The 16299-nt window shown below is 37.3% G+C and overlaps 1 protein-coding gene across 10 annotated transcripts in view; it reads right to left on the bottom strand.

Moving 5' to 3' along the window:
* PTK2 (protein tyrosine kinase 2) overlaps positions 1 to 16299 on the bottom strand; it is a 189474-nt gene that overhangs the window by 67881 nt on the left and 105294 nt on the right. For all 10 annotated transcript variants that reach the window (XM_085053659.1, XM_085053658.1, XM_085053655.1 and 7 more), the window contains 3 exons: positions 8105 to 8184; positions 6567 to 6629; positions 1928 to 1982 (listed from right to left, as the gene is read on the bottom strand). In XM_085053659.1, the coding sequence (XP_084909785.1) occupies positions 1928 to 1982; positions 6567 to 6629; positions 8105 to 8184 (198 nt within the window). The remainder of the gene's footprint in view (positions 1 to 1927; positions 1983 to 6566; positions 6630 to 8104; positions 8185 to 16299) is intronic.

The following is a 16299-nucleotide window of genomic DNA, read 5'->3' on the forward strand; positions in this document are numbered from 1 at the left end:
AATACTGGCTTTTGTTATCTGGCTCCTTTCAGTCCACCAAGAAGAATTAGTCACCTTAAGATCATGAGCAAGGTGTAAATATAGAAAGTCCATCAGAGTCATCAGCTGCTTTGGAGTGCAAGGGACCTTAAAGATCATCTCATTCCGCGCCCCTGCCATGGGCAGGGACAACTTCCACTATCCCAGGCTGCTCCAAGCTTTGTCCAACCTGGCTTTGAACATTTCCAAGGATGGGGCAGCCACAGCTTCTCTGGACAACCTGTGCCAGGACCTCCTCCTTCACAGTGAAGAATTCCTTCCTAATATCCCACCCCACTCTCTATCAGTGTGAAGCCATTCCCTGTGTTCTGTCACTCCATCCTTTGTCCAAAGTCCCTCTCCTGCTCTCTTTTAGCCCCTTTAGGCACTGGAAGGAGCTCTCAAGTCTCCCCAGAGCCTTCCTCTCCCCCAGGCTGAACAGCTCCCAAAACCACAAATCTCCCATAACAAAGCATCTCTCAGGAATATCTGCAAATGGTAACTTCAAGCAAAATGAACTGAAAACTTGCTCCTAAAAGCATGTCTAAGAACTGTTTTTTCCTCTCTGTGTTTGCTCAAGGCAGGTGGAATTGAGAGAAATAATTAATTTTATATTGCATGGCTATCGGGAACTCTCCTTTGCCTGCCAGTTCAAATTCACTGGTCTTCATAAAGTGGAAGAGTAATTCAAGAATTCAGACCAACCCGGTATTACTTTGAATAGGGATTTCATTTTCATTAAAAAGCAGACACACTTTTCCTCCCCTTGTTTTACCTCTTCATATGCCCAATGATTCTTTTTCATGTCTTTGCAAGGTTCCACTCAGCTTCACCTTCTGGCAAATTCTCGCTACTTCTTTCTGCTATCCTCCCCACTTCAGGATTTCTAAATTTCTTGGTCAGTCAGTTTTCTGGCTCCATAATATAATTTTTGAGACAGTTATTCATACTTTCACGTCTGGAGCCTTTTACCACAAATTTTCCCGTTAGCAGAGAATACAGTTTCAGATAATTGCCTAAATTAAAATGCAGAGGGGATTACTTAAATCCACTTGACTTCATTAGCTTCTGATTTACAAAAGTCTTTTGAAACAAAACCCTGTCATGACAGACCTTTTGTGTTTACCCATTTAAATCACAATGCAGATACTTTCCAAATCTGAAGTTGAATTCTGTTCTTTCTATAAAGCTCCACTGCTTACCAAATCCAGCTCCAAAATACCAATCTGTGATTTATACTTTCATGTATGAAATGTAAGAGATATTCTACCAGGACATTCATATCAAGGCGCCTATAAATGTAAAATACTCAGTGACCATTCTTAATCCCCTTTTTCAACACATGTTGAGAAAAATTTGCATTTTTTACTCTGAGAACATACGGACTTCAATGGGAGTGAGATTCAAGTAATGTTTATAGTCTTAGCTAGGATTAACATAAGTAGAAATTACTGGAAATCTTCCTTGAATAAGCTGGACACAATCTTGAGCAAGGAAGGCAGAACATGGTTATCAAGTTCTCAGCAAAATATGGTTTTTTTCTTACATATCCCTTCCCTCCTTCTCCAGAAGTCCCGTTTTTCTTTTAGGGAAGGGGAAAAAAAGTTATTTGCTACAAGAGGCTCCAAGGACTTGTTTTGCACTCTTATCCCCAAGGTTTGAGAGGCAGAGCTGTGCCCCTCTCAGAGCAGCTCAGCAAGGCCATGAGAATCACTGTTATCCTTGTCCTGCCAGCTGCATTACTGGGATTTAGATCTCACCAATCCGATAGACAGCTTGGATGTTTTTTCACAAAGCAAAACTGCACAGCAATTCCCTTAGGATGTACAGTGATAACTATAATGCAATTTTCAGATTTCTGACACTTTTTTCTTTACAGTAGTATACGATTGACCGGAACTGTAATTACCTTCACTGAATCTAGTAAACTCTTCGGGAAAAACCGTCTCAAACCAACATCTTTCCTGAAAGAAAAAATAACACACAGCTTTAATATCAAAAACATTGGGCAGTATCATGTTTCTCTTTTTCAGGGTGGTGTTTTGGGTCTGTTTTTTGTTTGTTTTTTTAACTAGCATATACAATTACTAAACCATTTTCCTAGCAAGGTCCTTGACAATCTCAGAGGAACAAACACAGTACCATTAAAACTAACTACAGCCACTCCACATCAAATGGGGGACAGCAGCATCTTCTAGTTTAAACCCCAAAGGACACTGCATGTAAACAGGACCTGTGTGGAAAGCCTGTTATTTGAAATGCTGGCTTGGGCACAGAGGAGTTTCGAGAATAAAAACTGTTCTTTGTACATGTTTTAATAATCTTAAGAATATAGAAAAAATATTATTAGAGCTTGTAGTCAGGTGAGAAGGGAACAACATGAAAGTAAAAAACCCTGATAAACCTCTGTTAGAATGAAATAGGAGAAAAAATAGAGGATTTTAGAATGGTTTGGGTCAGAAGAGACCTTAATGACCATGCAGTTGCCATAGGCAGGCACACCTTCCACTAGACCAGGTTACTCAGAGCCCCAACTTGGCCTAAGGAATCCAGGAATCCAGGAATCCATAAAGGAATACTCAGGGTATCACCTCACTAAGCATGCTGAGTGCAATTCTCCTACTGTTTTACCCTTTGAAACATTCTAATTAAATGCTTGTTTGAATTTTTACTGCCATTTTTTCCTCATATTGAGCATCCAGTGTTAAAATCACCAGCGTTTTCTTGCAAGGAATCTCACTTTTTCCAACTGTAAATCAGGTGACTGTGAGCTCAGATTTTGTAAACTGAATTAATCAAGCTCACATTCACACTTACAAATTGAGTTGTAGCCCTGGTTTGAAAACCAGAGCCATTAAATACTTCTATGGCTCTGATGTGCTGCACATAGCTTATGTCTGACATGTATTTGTGTCAGTACAGCTGAACATTAGCTACAAATAAGGTGCTTGAGAAGTTGCCAGTGATATGTTAGTGCAGAAGACACCACTGTACAACCAAGTGCAAAAAGCTTGCATGTAAAAAAAGGAAAAACTAGGAGAAGAGTATAAATAGGGAAAATATTTATATCTCAAAGGCGTTATGGACCTTTTTCCTTTAAATTTAGGATGTTACCATCTCTTTCAAACATTCTTATCTGCTTCTGGAACAAGTATGAAAGCAAACTTTCAGTGGCTGCATGCTTTGAACATACACAGAAATACATCTGGAATTCTTACATTTGGCAAAGAAAAGCTGTTAGCCAGCAGGGATATTCAGGATTTATTTACTGCTACCTAACGGCAGAAGAACAAAGGCAACAGTAAAGTCAATATAAAAAGCTCCCTCAAAAGAATAAACCAGGGTATTTTTAAAGCTCTCTGAAGATGAGTACAATACAATTTCATACTAAAAACATCCTCAACCAGGAGGAGCAAAATGTTCATGTGCAGGATGAGCACTGGCATCTGTGCAATGACAGTAAGCTGCAGGATTATAAAACTTTCATAAATGTTAATTCCTTCCATGCATTTCTTCTCAAATGCAAATGATACTTGGTTTATCATCCCACACAGTTAAATGAATCTAACACACTATTACCATCTAAATAATATGCAAAGACATTTTGACGGGGATGTATTAGTTTAACATTAAGCATTTGAGAGAGAGTGCTTCATTCTGAAATGAAGCACCTTCCATCACCTTGGTATTCCTCATCTTAACAGTCCTGCAGCACAGAGCTGCCAAAACCTCATTTGATTCATTACTAGGACAAGTTGTAGAGCAGCCTTTTGTACAGATCTGGGTGCAACAAACTGAGAAAAAATTATTATGCAGAGTACAACAGACCACAACTCTTAACAAAACTTTTTAATAAAGCAATTCCTGTGTTCAGCTGAGATGGCAAATTTATTTATTGGAGGAGAATTTAAGGAAAGAACCACACAGATTTAATGCTCTGGCCAACAACAACTTAGAGATACCCATAAATAAGAGAATAAGCACTGGAAATTGCAACATACGAACAGTTTTACACACACAGCCCTACAAACTCCTTCCCAGCTGAGCTGTGTGGGGATGGAATTGCCAGCAAGGGAGACACCAGCTCAGGGCTCTGGATGAAGAACTCAGACATCTGGTTTCTAATTGCCAACATAGATAACAAGCACTGTGATCCTGGTTCATACAGTTCTACTAACACTTTTGTATTTAACCTCACCTACTCCAGCCTACTTGTTGGGCTTAAATCTCAATTCAATTTTTGTAATGTATAAACTTCGACAGGATTAATAAAACACCAACTACAGATAGGTGATACTGTTTGTCTAAAAATGATAAGCAGCTTTAGGCAGCATATATCATGTATTTTTCACCTCAATTCAAGTTACAACAAAAAAAGCAATGTTAGATTAACATAATAGACTTTAACATGCATTTTACCAAATTGTGGCTGCACCTGTTCCCTCCTATAGCTCCCATTTCTGTACTTGTAATTATCCCTTTTTCTAGGCTAACAGGCTTCACATTTATTATGAAAAAAATTCCTCTTTCATTTCATGAAGGCCTAACTATTAAAGGCTACTTAACAGTTTGATCCTACCCACCATTTCCCATCCAGATCTGTTATTGTATGACAATCTGATCAGAGACAAATATACATCAAATAGACATCTGACAAAGGAGGAGCAATCACACCCAGTGCAAAAAAGGGCCATTTAAAAATTGCTCTCAGCTGGTTAAGTGCCTCATGATGTACTAAAACTAGCAATCCCCCCCACCCCGAAAAAAAAAAAACCAAAAAGCCTCACTTGAGCAATAAATATTACTTGTGCAGTAAACATTTATGGGCTATTAAGGAGGTAAGATCAAATTAATACATTTTGGGGATCACTGGCACTTTTGGCAGACCCTTTCCAGTTTGCAATTATCTTTACCATAGTCATTTTAAAGGTGGTTTTATCCTTCCTCTCTCCCAGCTCAATCCCTTACAAACCACATCTTGCTTCTCAAGTAAGAAAAAACTCTTGAAATGCACAATTCTCCAGGTCCAATTCTGCATGGCATTAAGCTGTTACATTCTGCATATCAGGGTTTTGCTTCACTTTGTCTTTCACAGCAGCAATTCTGTTATTTCCTACCAAAGCAGTCATTATTTGAAAAACAGAGGCTGAAATAAAGAAATCACTGTTAAACTGGAAGCAGCACCACACTGAGTCCTTCTGGAACCCTCACCTGTTCCAATTATTAATTAATATTTTGTCTGTAATGACCCTGCTTTCCTTTGACTCATTGTTTCCAAAGTCATTAACCTAATTACTAAAACTTGTAGCTTCTGACTGGCCAAAAAACTAACTTAAAACAGTTTATTCAAGTTCTTACAGGAACAAATATATGTAAACTGCACTAATCATAAATGACACACTTTCAAATTGTTTTTATATCCCCTTTTAGTCTTGCTATCTGCTCACCCCCTTTATTAGTCCTTTCTCATTTTGTGATGTGTTTCCTCAATCAGGATATTTCTACTAGTGGTTACAGACAAAAAAGTGAAGTCCTTAAAAAATAAATTTAAAAAAAGCCCTAATTAAAACAAAACCAAAGCTCTAAAAAATCTGCATAAATATAAGGGCATTATAGAAATACCTAACACTCTACAAATAACCAATTAATTAAAGTTATCTTCACCTACTAAAATCATAGATCCCTCAAAAATCCTTGTGAACTTATTTGTTGTGGTATAGAACCTTACCTTCCTCTTCCAAATGCTCTCATTTCACACCTCTAAAAGTCAGCACATGTGTTATTAAAAACAAAATTAAAAAAAACAGAGACTCCACTGCAGCACCAACCTTCTCTCCCAATTTTGTGTAAAACTTTACAGCATCTTCTCACAAGGGTAATTAGCAGTGATGAGCATACCATTGGTACATATATTTCTGAAACTCTATCCACTATATAAATACAAATAAAACCAGTTTTCAATTCCTGAAGCTTCTAAAGGACTTTGGCTTGCTTGAACTGCATTCATCTCCTGTACAACATGAGTAAGTAACCAAAATATTTCAATGCAAGGATGCTTCTTGGTCTTAACAACTGTGATACACAAGTAAATAATAACCTTGTTAATTGCAAGGTCACAAGTCAGAAAATGCCCACACTGAGCAAACAGAAGAAAAAACAACACCACAAACATTTTCAAGTAACTCAAACTTTACCACAGATGAGTCAAAGCTGAAGAATGCAACTGGGCACAGAAAAACACTGAGGAACAAAATCACCTTACAAGCAGGGATGGCAAACCCCACAAACATTAGCAAAATTGCTAGAAATCATAATAAGCCTCCTGATCAAGTTTAAACAACTCCAAACCTGTTTCACTGGCCCAGTTAAAGGCACTTTTCCTACTTCTACACCTCAGTGGGTTTCATCATCCTTTTCTTATATGAAAGCATCTTAGACTTGATGAAATAGAAAGACTACAACAGAAATGTTCTGTCATTGAACTGAAATTATTGTTCCTGATGAAGAGAAGGGACAGTTCAGACCTCAAGCTAGAACACAATACTTACTCTAACACTTCATAGTTGGACTTCTTTTCTAATGCATTGCCTCTCATCTCTCCGTAGGATCTCCTGAAGTCAGGAAAAATATTTGAAAGCAACAATTATTGGATAATTCAGCCTAAAACTGCAACATCAACATAATCAAAACTTCTACTTAGCATTAGAAAACACTGGCAGAATTAATTCAAAGGTAAGTATTTAGTACGTTATTCTTCCGCCTCAACAGATCAGATTTTTATTTTATAAATTAATTCCATTTGCAGAACCACTTTAAACTACTGCTGCTACCAAAAGAGGTGACCTAACTGCCCTTCAGCAGCTCCTTTCTATCTCACACAGCTCTTCTTTGTAAGAGCATGGAGCAGGGAGAGCCAGAGGAAGCAGGGAATGATGAAAACTGCTTCAATCCAGACATGTTCACATTAACAAACTGATGAATAAATAAGAAAGCTTTGTTAGGAGAGGGCTTGGGATCATCGTTTTCACACAGAAAATGGACTAGCAATGCTCATTCTAAGAGCGTTAGGAGTTCAACTGCAAGAAATATCTCATCAAAATGCTCAGAAGAGCCACAGTTTGAGAACCAAGGAAGGCAGGACTTCGCTGACAACATAATCATGGATTATTATATTCATTACATGTTTTGAAATAAGGCACCAATGATTTTGTGAGTGCATAAGGAGCTTGCAGTTACACAAAGAATTTTTGTTTTCTCTGGAGCTACCAGCAAAACTTGTAACAAAGCCACCAGGTTCTCCTGTGATACCTGGGAAATTTCATCAGCCTAAGTTTTGTTTTAATTTGGAAACTACTGTTCAAAGGACATTTTTATTCAATGTTAACAAGTTTACATTTGTCATTCATTTCTTATCTATTTTACTTCTTTCCTAATCTTCCCTGTGCGAGACATCAGCATAACTAAAACAAAATGTTTCAGGCTGGAAATTTTCCATAAATTTGCAAAACCCAACACATGCATTTCAAAGCTGGGAACTCTCTCAAGGATCTCTTAATCTGATATATTTATCTTTATTTTCCAGCTGTCTATACAGTTGACAAGAACACCAAAAACACCCAAAAGGATCCTTAAGATTTAATCATTTCAAAACAGCACATTAAAAATCGAGTAAATACAGAGAGGAAAGGTAGCAGCATTTATCTATAATTACATTCTTTAGCTGTAGGATTTATATATGCAGAATCACAAGACTATTTGCTAAATAACACCACAGATGCATTTTTTTAAGCACACTTCAATGTACTCTACAGGCCTTTGAATTATTCAGATGAAGAATTCACCCAAAAGGCAGTATCAAGATGTAATTAATTAAAATTTTAAAATAATGTTAATTTAAAAATCACTAGAAATGAGTTACAATACAGTCTATTCAGTTTTTCTTCAAACTGCTTTGTAGCAAAAAAAAGTCTTATGATGTTTTATTCAACTCTACTGGTCAGAAATTGATGAACTTTAAGCAGTTTCAAAATTAATGTATATATTCTGTCAGAAGGATGTTGAATAATAAATTAAATTATCAGCTTACCGGATTTCAAGGCAACCTAGTTTCAAAGCAATTTCCTGGTCCACTTGATCTGCTATTTCTAACATATAGTCATTTTTCACCTACAGCAAAAGAAGCAGGTAGGCATCACAAAAAGATCAGTTCAGTGCCAACATAGACTAAAACACTGCCCAAATGACTTTCAAATGAATACATCTTAATTTTCTGGAATGACTATTCAGAGTCCATGAAGAGAAAAAAGAATTTATGTTCATATTCTCAACAAATGAGCTCCATTTTGGTAAGAAAAACATTTCGACCACAAAGAACTTGATTGCAAAGTTCCTTATCTGTGTCAATATTGGCTATTATTAAATATAATGAAAATTCACAGAACACTGAGCAGATGGTTGCACCTGCATTCCAGCTAGGAGAAGGCAGGCTGTGCTCTTGAACCATCCTGGTCAACAGGATTTAATTGTGTAGGTGGATCTAATTATGCAAATAAAACCGATAAATGCCTGGGAATGACAGTGAAAATGAAAATAGAAGTAAATAGAGTAGTAGGTGCCAATTGTACTGAACACTGATATAAAATCATGCTGAACTGGCAAGAAGAACCAAGAGTGAAACTGGATGATGACCATCTACAGTAGGAAACACTTCAGATCTTCATCACATGTTGTGGATTGATTGATTTATTTACCAACGTGGATGTGGGCAGAATGCTGTTTTTTAGGTAATACTTTCACCACACTGGAGCAAACAATTTACACAGTAACTAACAACAGCAACAAAAAAAAACCCACCAACAAAAAAAACCCCCAAAAAACCCCCCACTCAGTAAGAGAGAACAGAACCAGTGCTGAAGAACTTCACTCTGCAAATCTTGCAACAGCAACAAATCTCGACAGCTTTTCCTTAACAGCTCCTGTTATCCTCTCATGAAAACATAAAGCTGCTATTGAGATCCTAAAGTTGCAGCAAGTCCCAAAATTCCACAAAAATCCACGTGACTGACTTGCAGATCAAAGATGATGCACTATGAAAGCAACACGCTTCACCAAGTGGGTTTGTTGAGTGATGACAAGTTGTAAGGACAACTATTTCAAACTACTACTGCTATGAAATACATAATTTAAAAGATAAGGAAGAAGTACAGCAGTGGATCCAACAGCTGGAGGTGCTCTCCACTCTGCATTCTCCTCAGAACTACAAAGCAACAAATCCCTAAAAACTTCCTGGATCTGAATTGCACGGGAAGTTTTAATTTGTTATTGAAAGATGTGAAAGAAGAAATATGATAAACTGTGCAAGAGTGAGAAAATGAATTATTACAATGGCTGAAACATGAGAAAAAGCTTCTTGCATTTGAATTCACACAGGCACTCAACATGACAAAATAATAAGCTTTTAACTCTTCTCAATTCAATTCCTACAAATACTAATGAGACAGGAGAATAATTGCCCTTCAGCATCATGTAGTGTGCTATTTGTACACACATATAGAAACAGTAATTCTGTATTCCCATAGCAATAATACACACAATATGAATTAATAATTCTCCTCTTCATTATGTTCACAACTTTAAATAATTGGATTTAGATTGGATATTAGGATGATTTCTCCACTGAAAGGGTGGTCAGGGAGTGGGAACAGACTGTCCAGGGAAGTGGTGTAATCACCATCTCTGGAGCCATTCACAGTATGGATGTAGCCCTTGGGGACATGGTTTAGTTGTGGGTGTGACAGGGCTGGGTTAATGGTTGATATTCCATGTCTTTTTCAACCTAAATGGTTCTATGATCCTGCAAATAGCACAATGTAATAAATTAAATCAGAACCTCTGCTCATGAGAAAGGACATGAAACTGGTTCTGCACTAAAGCTGCCAGCCACAAGCTCAGGGCAGGTAAATCACAAATGGAGTTTTCGGGCTCCAAGAAGTGCCATAAAGAACCTCTGCAAACACACAAGGGTGAGCAACACTCACAGCCCTCCTCATCCTCAGGTCTATGTGGGGATACTTCAGAAGGAAAAGAAGTGTTGAACATGAGTTCAGATCATATCTGGATACCCAAATTCCAGAAATTTTCACGTCCTTTTTCTGAGAATTCACCTTCATGTACAGGCTAAGCAACTTCACCTAAAAAGCACATCCCCGTTCACAAAACCCCCTGGCTAACCTGCCTTCCATCCATCCAAATTAAATACCCATTGACTGATGACTTGTATTTAATTAAACTCTTTTTTTTTTTTTTTCAAACTTCAGATTCATTTTTTTGAACCAGTTCAACAATTTCCCATCACCAGAAAATTTCAGAGCTGTTACCTATCTATTCCTTGAGGTATTCAGACACCAAGAAGAACTGGCTGTGGCAAAGAATTTTTTCAGTCCTGTCATATAAAACTTCCACTTGCAGGAACGATGCTAATTTAAGGCCCAGTGTATCATGATCAAATGTATTCATTTATCTTCACAGCTCATTGCCTCATGGATCTCACTACTCCAGAGCTCTATTTGTTAAACTGAGCAGCTTAAGAACATCCCCAGTTTCATGCAAACATGATTTTAAAATGCTGCTAGCCTACTACTCCATAAATAAATAAGCAACATTACCCAAATATTTAAAGTTTAGGGTTTATCTCTTCTTGCCCCGTGGCTTGTGAGCTTTCATGAATTCCAGTCATGTTTCCAGTTTGACTCTGCAACTACAGGCATCAGATATTGACTAAGAAAATGTAAAACACCATTCCCCGTTCCAACGAAATGGAAGGAGGAAAAAAAAGTATTTTACATAACATACACCTACTTATTTTAGTGTTTAAATGTTGTGAGTTATAAGAAGATATTATAAGCTTCAGGAAACCTGTGCCCAGAATCCAGAGGTGTGGATTTAACAGTGTCCTACTGTGGATAGCAAAGGTGTTTGGTTTTTCTCTCCTTTTCTTCATAAACCTGCCAGCACACATTCTTCTTTCAATTTCAGTAAGGAAAAAAAGAAGCAGATTCAATTTCTACTCCCAGAATACCAATGAGAACTTCTCTTATCACCTTTAATTTTGCTTGACTATTCTCTTTGAGATGGCATCAGATCAATGCATGAACTAATGCCTGTGCAGAGATGAGATAAGGATTTCACAGGGGGTTCAGCACAACCTCCTAAGGAAAAAGCCTGAGCAAATATTAAGTGGAAGAGACATAAGAGATAATTTAATGTTAATTAAATGCACTGTCACAAGGCAATTGAATAGTTTTCCAAGAAGTCTTTTGTGTTTGCTCAATTTTAACTTTTATTATTATTATTGTTAATATAATTAAATGAGAGAAATGAGAATATATTCTGGGTTAGACAAACAAAGGCCCCATCTTCAAGAGCACAAAGCCTATATACACAGAAAGGCACAAAAACGGAACTCTTAGAAATCTAACAAAATCTATCAGTTTTTTTCTGTTGGCTACAAAATCAGAAGTGTGTTAAGAGGGAGGATGAATCCTTTTCTGTGAGGTTTGGAGATCCTTTTATCTGTGAGCTTGTCACACTCCTTGGCAGTATGTGCAGACCTTTACCTATGGCTTGGAAATTCAGTTAACAGTGTGCAATACCTGGAGGAAAGCACATATATATATGTATATATGTATATATGTATATATATATATACACACACATCCTTTTCAAGCAGATCAAACAGCACTGCCACAGGTCTCCTCCCCAGTTTAATTGCTCAAAATGGGATCTCCCCAAAGGCTAAACCAGAAAAAATGTAGGAATCTATTTAATACACCTTAATTTTACCTAGCTTTTAAGACAAAACTAATTTATGTAAACTTGTCATACAAATCTGATTTTGAAAAAGCCACCTCAAAAAACCCACCAGGCCAAGCAAGAAACAATAAAGCAAAAACCCTTGATCACTTTCACAAGCCCAGCAAAGGTGCTCCTGCTAAACCTGTGTGCCATGACTTCATTTACACCCCACACTAGAGACCAGATGCTCTGGCAATGACAGAACTACATGAAGTCTGTATTTATCTCCCATAGTTTATGGTCACAATGACACAGCAATAAAATGTGTAAAGATCAACAAGGCAAACACTTGGACTGACACTAGAATTAAGAATTCAAGTGTAAACCCTGTTAAAATCCTATAAACTTTTGATTTGGTAACAATCAAAACCCCAAAATATACGTCTGAAGTGAGTCACTTTGGTATATGTTGCTTGTAACACATTTGCTTTCACTGAATTACTCATTTTGTATTCCCACATAATGTGCTTATCTCAACTCCCTGAGAAAAATACATTGGAAAACAGTTTAAAGGAGGATAAGAGACAAAAATAATTTATTGCTGCAAACTGCTGTGCTGATTTCAAGAACCTCTTCCCTCGGATTTTTTTTTTTAGTATGTTCTAACAAGTTTAAATCAGATTTACAGTCAAGCAGGTGCATGCTTTGGGGGGAAAGGATTAGTCTACTTAAGTTCCATTAAACATGGAATAATGGAAATAAAAACTGCTTCAGGCTTCCAGATACTGCAGTGCCAGTGTCAGAGGAAGCAACTCTGCCTGCATTTGCTCATTCATAGGGTGGCAAATAAGAATTAAAGTGTGACGTACACTTCACATTTGGAGTTGAGTTCTTGGCCACAACAGCTACAAATAGTGTGATGCAAAAATGGGCTGCAATATAGAGAAAATAGGAATGCCAAGCATAAAGGCACCTCGTAATGGTAGGAAAGTCTTTTATGTGTCCTAATAAAATAAAAAATTAAACAAAATGTCAGAATACACATCACCATCAGTGAACATATGCTTAAAAAGGGCAGCAGTATTCAAAGCAAACAAGGATTCTGAAATCCAACACAATCCTAACACCATATTTCCTGATTTATTATTGTCCTGATATTCACCAAGAATTCATTTTACTTAAAATAATTTCTATTCTTAACAATATTTTAAAAACATTTTTCTATCACTGTTCTTTTTATTTCAGCCAGAACACAAATCTCTCTTCTGTCTCCAGTATTTTGAGCATTACAAGTTCAAAGATACTTCAAAACCATAACAAAAGAAAGGAGGTGAACACAACATGAACTAAAAGGCTTTTCCCACATGGAAGATGGGCACATAAACAAAAGCCCAGGTTCATTTCTGATGTCAAGGCTTATAAAATACTTGTTCATTTACTTGAACAGGGAAATTACTGATGGTGTCACTTGTAACTTCTCCAAATTTACTAGGAAATAATGGGCAGTTTTCCAGCTACAGAAATAGGTAGCAAATTCCAGATGGAACAATTTAAAATAAAAATTGGAAACAGAGGAAAGCCCATGTTTGTGAAGATGGAGAAATTAGAGAACAGCCCCATGCTATGATTTAAGGAGAAATCTATCACTGGCCTCGTATTTTATATACCAGCTGCTACTTTCAAAAGCCATCTGCTTCATTTTCCTGCACACGAGTTTTTTATGCAGCTGCAGTATTTCAGAAGAAGGTTCACCCAGGCTGACAAGCAGTTCATAAAAACAGCATGCTGGATTTAGATTTCTTTATTAAAAACAACAGTAAAATAATTCTGAACTTGGCAAATGCCTTCCAGTTTAGGGTTTTTTTTAAAAAAAAAGCCATTAGATACTGTGTCTTAAAAAGATATTTTAGGTTTAAACTTGTTTATAGCTGTATAAATTATTAAATAATATTATCAAACTTGACATTGAGTTTTCAAGCATAAATACTGTGGAAATTCTTCAGCAGCAGTACTATCAAATGGTGTCTCAAAAAGGGCAAATACCAATAATTAGCCACTACTGGCTTGCCTGGCTTAATGTTACCAAGAAATTTCCCACAGGATAAACTCCAATTTTTCAGGAGGACAGTTTAAAAATAAGCAATCTATTTCTCTTGCTTTTCTTTCAATGTCTATGACCTACTTACACAACTTAGTCTTTTTTTATTTCTATTTTTTTCTCCAAATTTGCACTGCTTTGAACACTGCATTTAAACAACCCTTCAGTGACTAAGTTCCCACCGAAGAGTTAAGACCAGACCCAAAAATAATCATCACAACATAGGAGATATTTAGATAAGCAAACAAAGAAAATGTCTTCTGTACTCCATTCAGTCCATAGCACACAAACAGTAATTACAATCATTTATGAAGTATGGAAACAGAGATTTACATTACATCATTATCACCTTATCCATTTGTTCTACACAGGTATTTGTAGCAAGTGCTTTTATATATTCAGAAATTATGTACTTCTGCTTAGTTGGTGTAATTTATATTAAAAAAAATATATTCTTCCTCTCAATTATCCTGTATATGCAATAATTTATTTATTCTCAGTAATTGCTCTGAATTTCTTTTCAACACCTCAGGTGTGTTCTAGCACCTGCTTTTAAATATTCCTGTTTCTAACTCTGGAAGGTAATTGGGTGTTAGGTTTTGCATGTTATAGTTCACCCTCAGCCACCACAGAGCTCAACCAGGATCTTTGTTTTACACTAACACACAACACTTCTGGTGACACCCATCCCACCAAAATCCAGTGAAATTATTCATGTGATTTACCAATTCCAGCTCCTCTAATATGAAAGACCAGAATACCTCAATATATCCATGGGAAGAGCTGATCTTCAGCAACCACTTATGTGACCAAGACAAAAATCCAAGTATATAGCACATTTGATTTCCCCACAATTTCCCACTCAAAATTAAGGATGCTGCTCTGCTCTGCACCTGCAGCAGGTACCACACACAATTCCATACCAGGCCATGACACAGCTCCTTCTGTGATGTCCCACCAAAGAGAATTATCTCAGATATTCTCTGGTTTCAGCTCTAATGCTCCCTGTAGTGTTAAACACTCCACAGAATCACTGTAGGACAACACATGATGGGGATAATGTGGAACAGTCACCCGTTACAAATTCTAATAACTGTAAGGACCAAACTGCTCCTCCATCCTTTTTTCCAACAGCAGGTTCATGTGGGACACTGAATTTTCATCCCTACCAAATCAGAATAACCAGCCTGAAAGAACAGAGTCCCAACACACATTTACTACAGCTTCAGAAATGGAGAATTAACCCTGAAAGATTCGTGCCTCATGTGCTCTGAATGAAGCCCCATATGCACAAAAGCCCAATGCCTGCTTCTAATGTCATCAGTATTTTTAGGAGCCACCTTAACGATCATAATGGTAGTTTTTAAAATACACACAGGAGGGAAACACATGTGTTCCCACCCCTATTTACCCATCTGATAGTATTAAATTTGCTATAGGAGATAAGTCAATATTAGGGAAAATTAGGGAGTTAAAAGCCCAGATCCAGTATCAGGATAACATTCATCTGCCATCTGCCCTCAGCTGCTCCTCCTCTTCGTGTCCCAAGGTCACAGTCCCTGAATTATCTAGAGGTGATCTTTGACATCTCTAACTAATTTTGGAAGCTCCTCTGTTAATAATAAGGGCATTAGAGATGGGCAGGGGGGGAAAACCAACTTCTGACAAGGCATTGTTAGGGGCAGAGCAGCTAAAAACGATGCCGTCTGTCCGAGTGGGCTGAGCTCCAGATGTCACTGCAAGAGACGCTGCTGCCTTGCAGATTTTCCCCAAAGTAGGACTGCACTCTTGGGAGCCACACAGAACTCAACCTACTAAACATACCTTGCTCTCAGCTCATTTTATACTTCCCCTCTCCAGCACAGAATTTTGAGTTTCCAGAACAAGCGAGTCCAAGCATCAACGTAAATCAACTTTTTTGTTGTTGTTATACACAACTTAGAACACTAATTGGAGTAACATTTTGTTCCAGACTACTAACAAAGACATATCCACACATCAGTCCATGGAAACCTGTCCCAGGCATTTTAAATTTATCATGCTGAATTATGAGCAATTCAAGAAAAGCCCAAGAGGATGATTTTCACTGCTCTGGTTGACAGGCGGAAATTTTAAATCAAAGCAGTTCTTTCCCTTTGGCCTGAGCTTGACTGACCATTTAAAAGGTGTTAGGGAATACGAGGAAGTTTTACATTCCTACCATAGAGCACTAAGGGAAAGCAGACATTGGGCACACAATATTTGTAGCCAAGTAGCTCCACAACTATACAAACAGCAGACCTAAAACCAGAATGCCAGCATAGTTTTGAGGATGTAAATCAACTTTTAGAGGTAAAAAGTAAGTTCTTTATGGGGTATTGTGAATTTCAGCAACTTCAGAAACCTATCCC

Source organism: Lichenostomus cassidix, chromosome 2 (assembly GCF_008360975.1).
Source record: "Lichenostomus cassidix isolate B80296 chromosome 2, HeHo_3.0, whole genome shotgun sequence".
Classification (NCBI taxonomy): Eukaryota; Metazoa; Chordata; class Aves; order Passeriformes; family Meliphagidae; genus Lichenostomus; species Lichenostomus cassidix.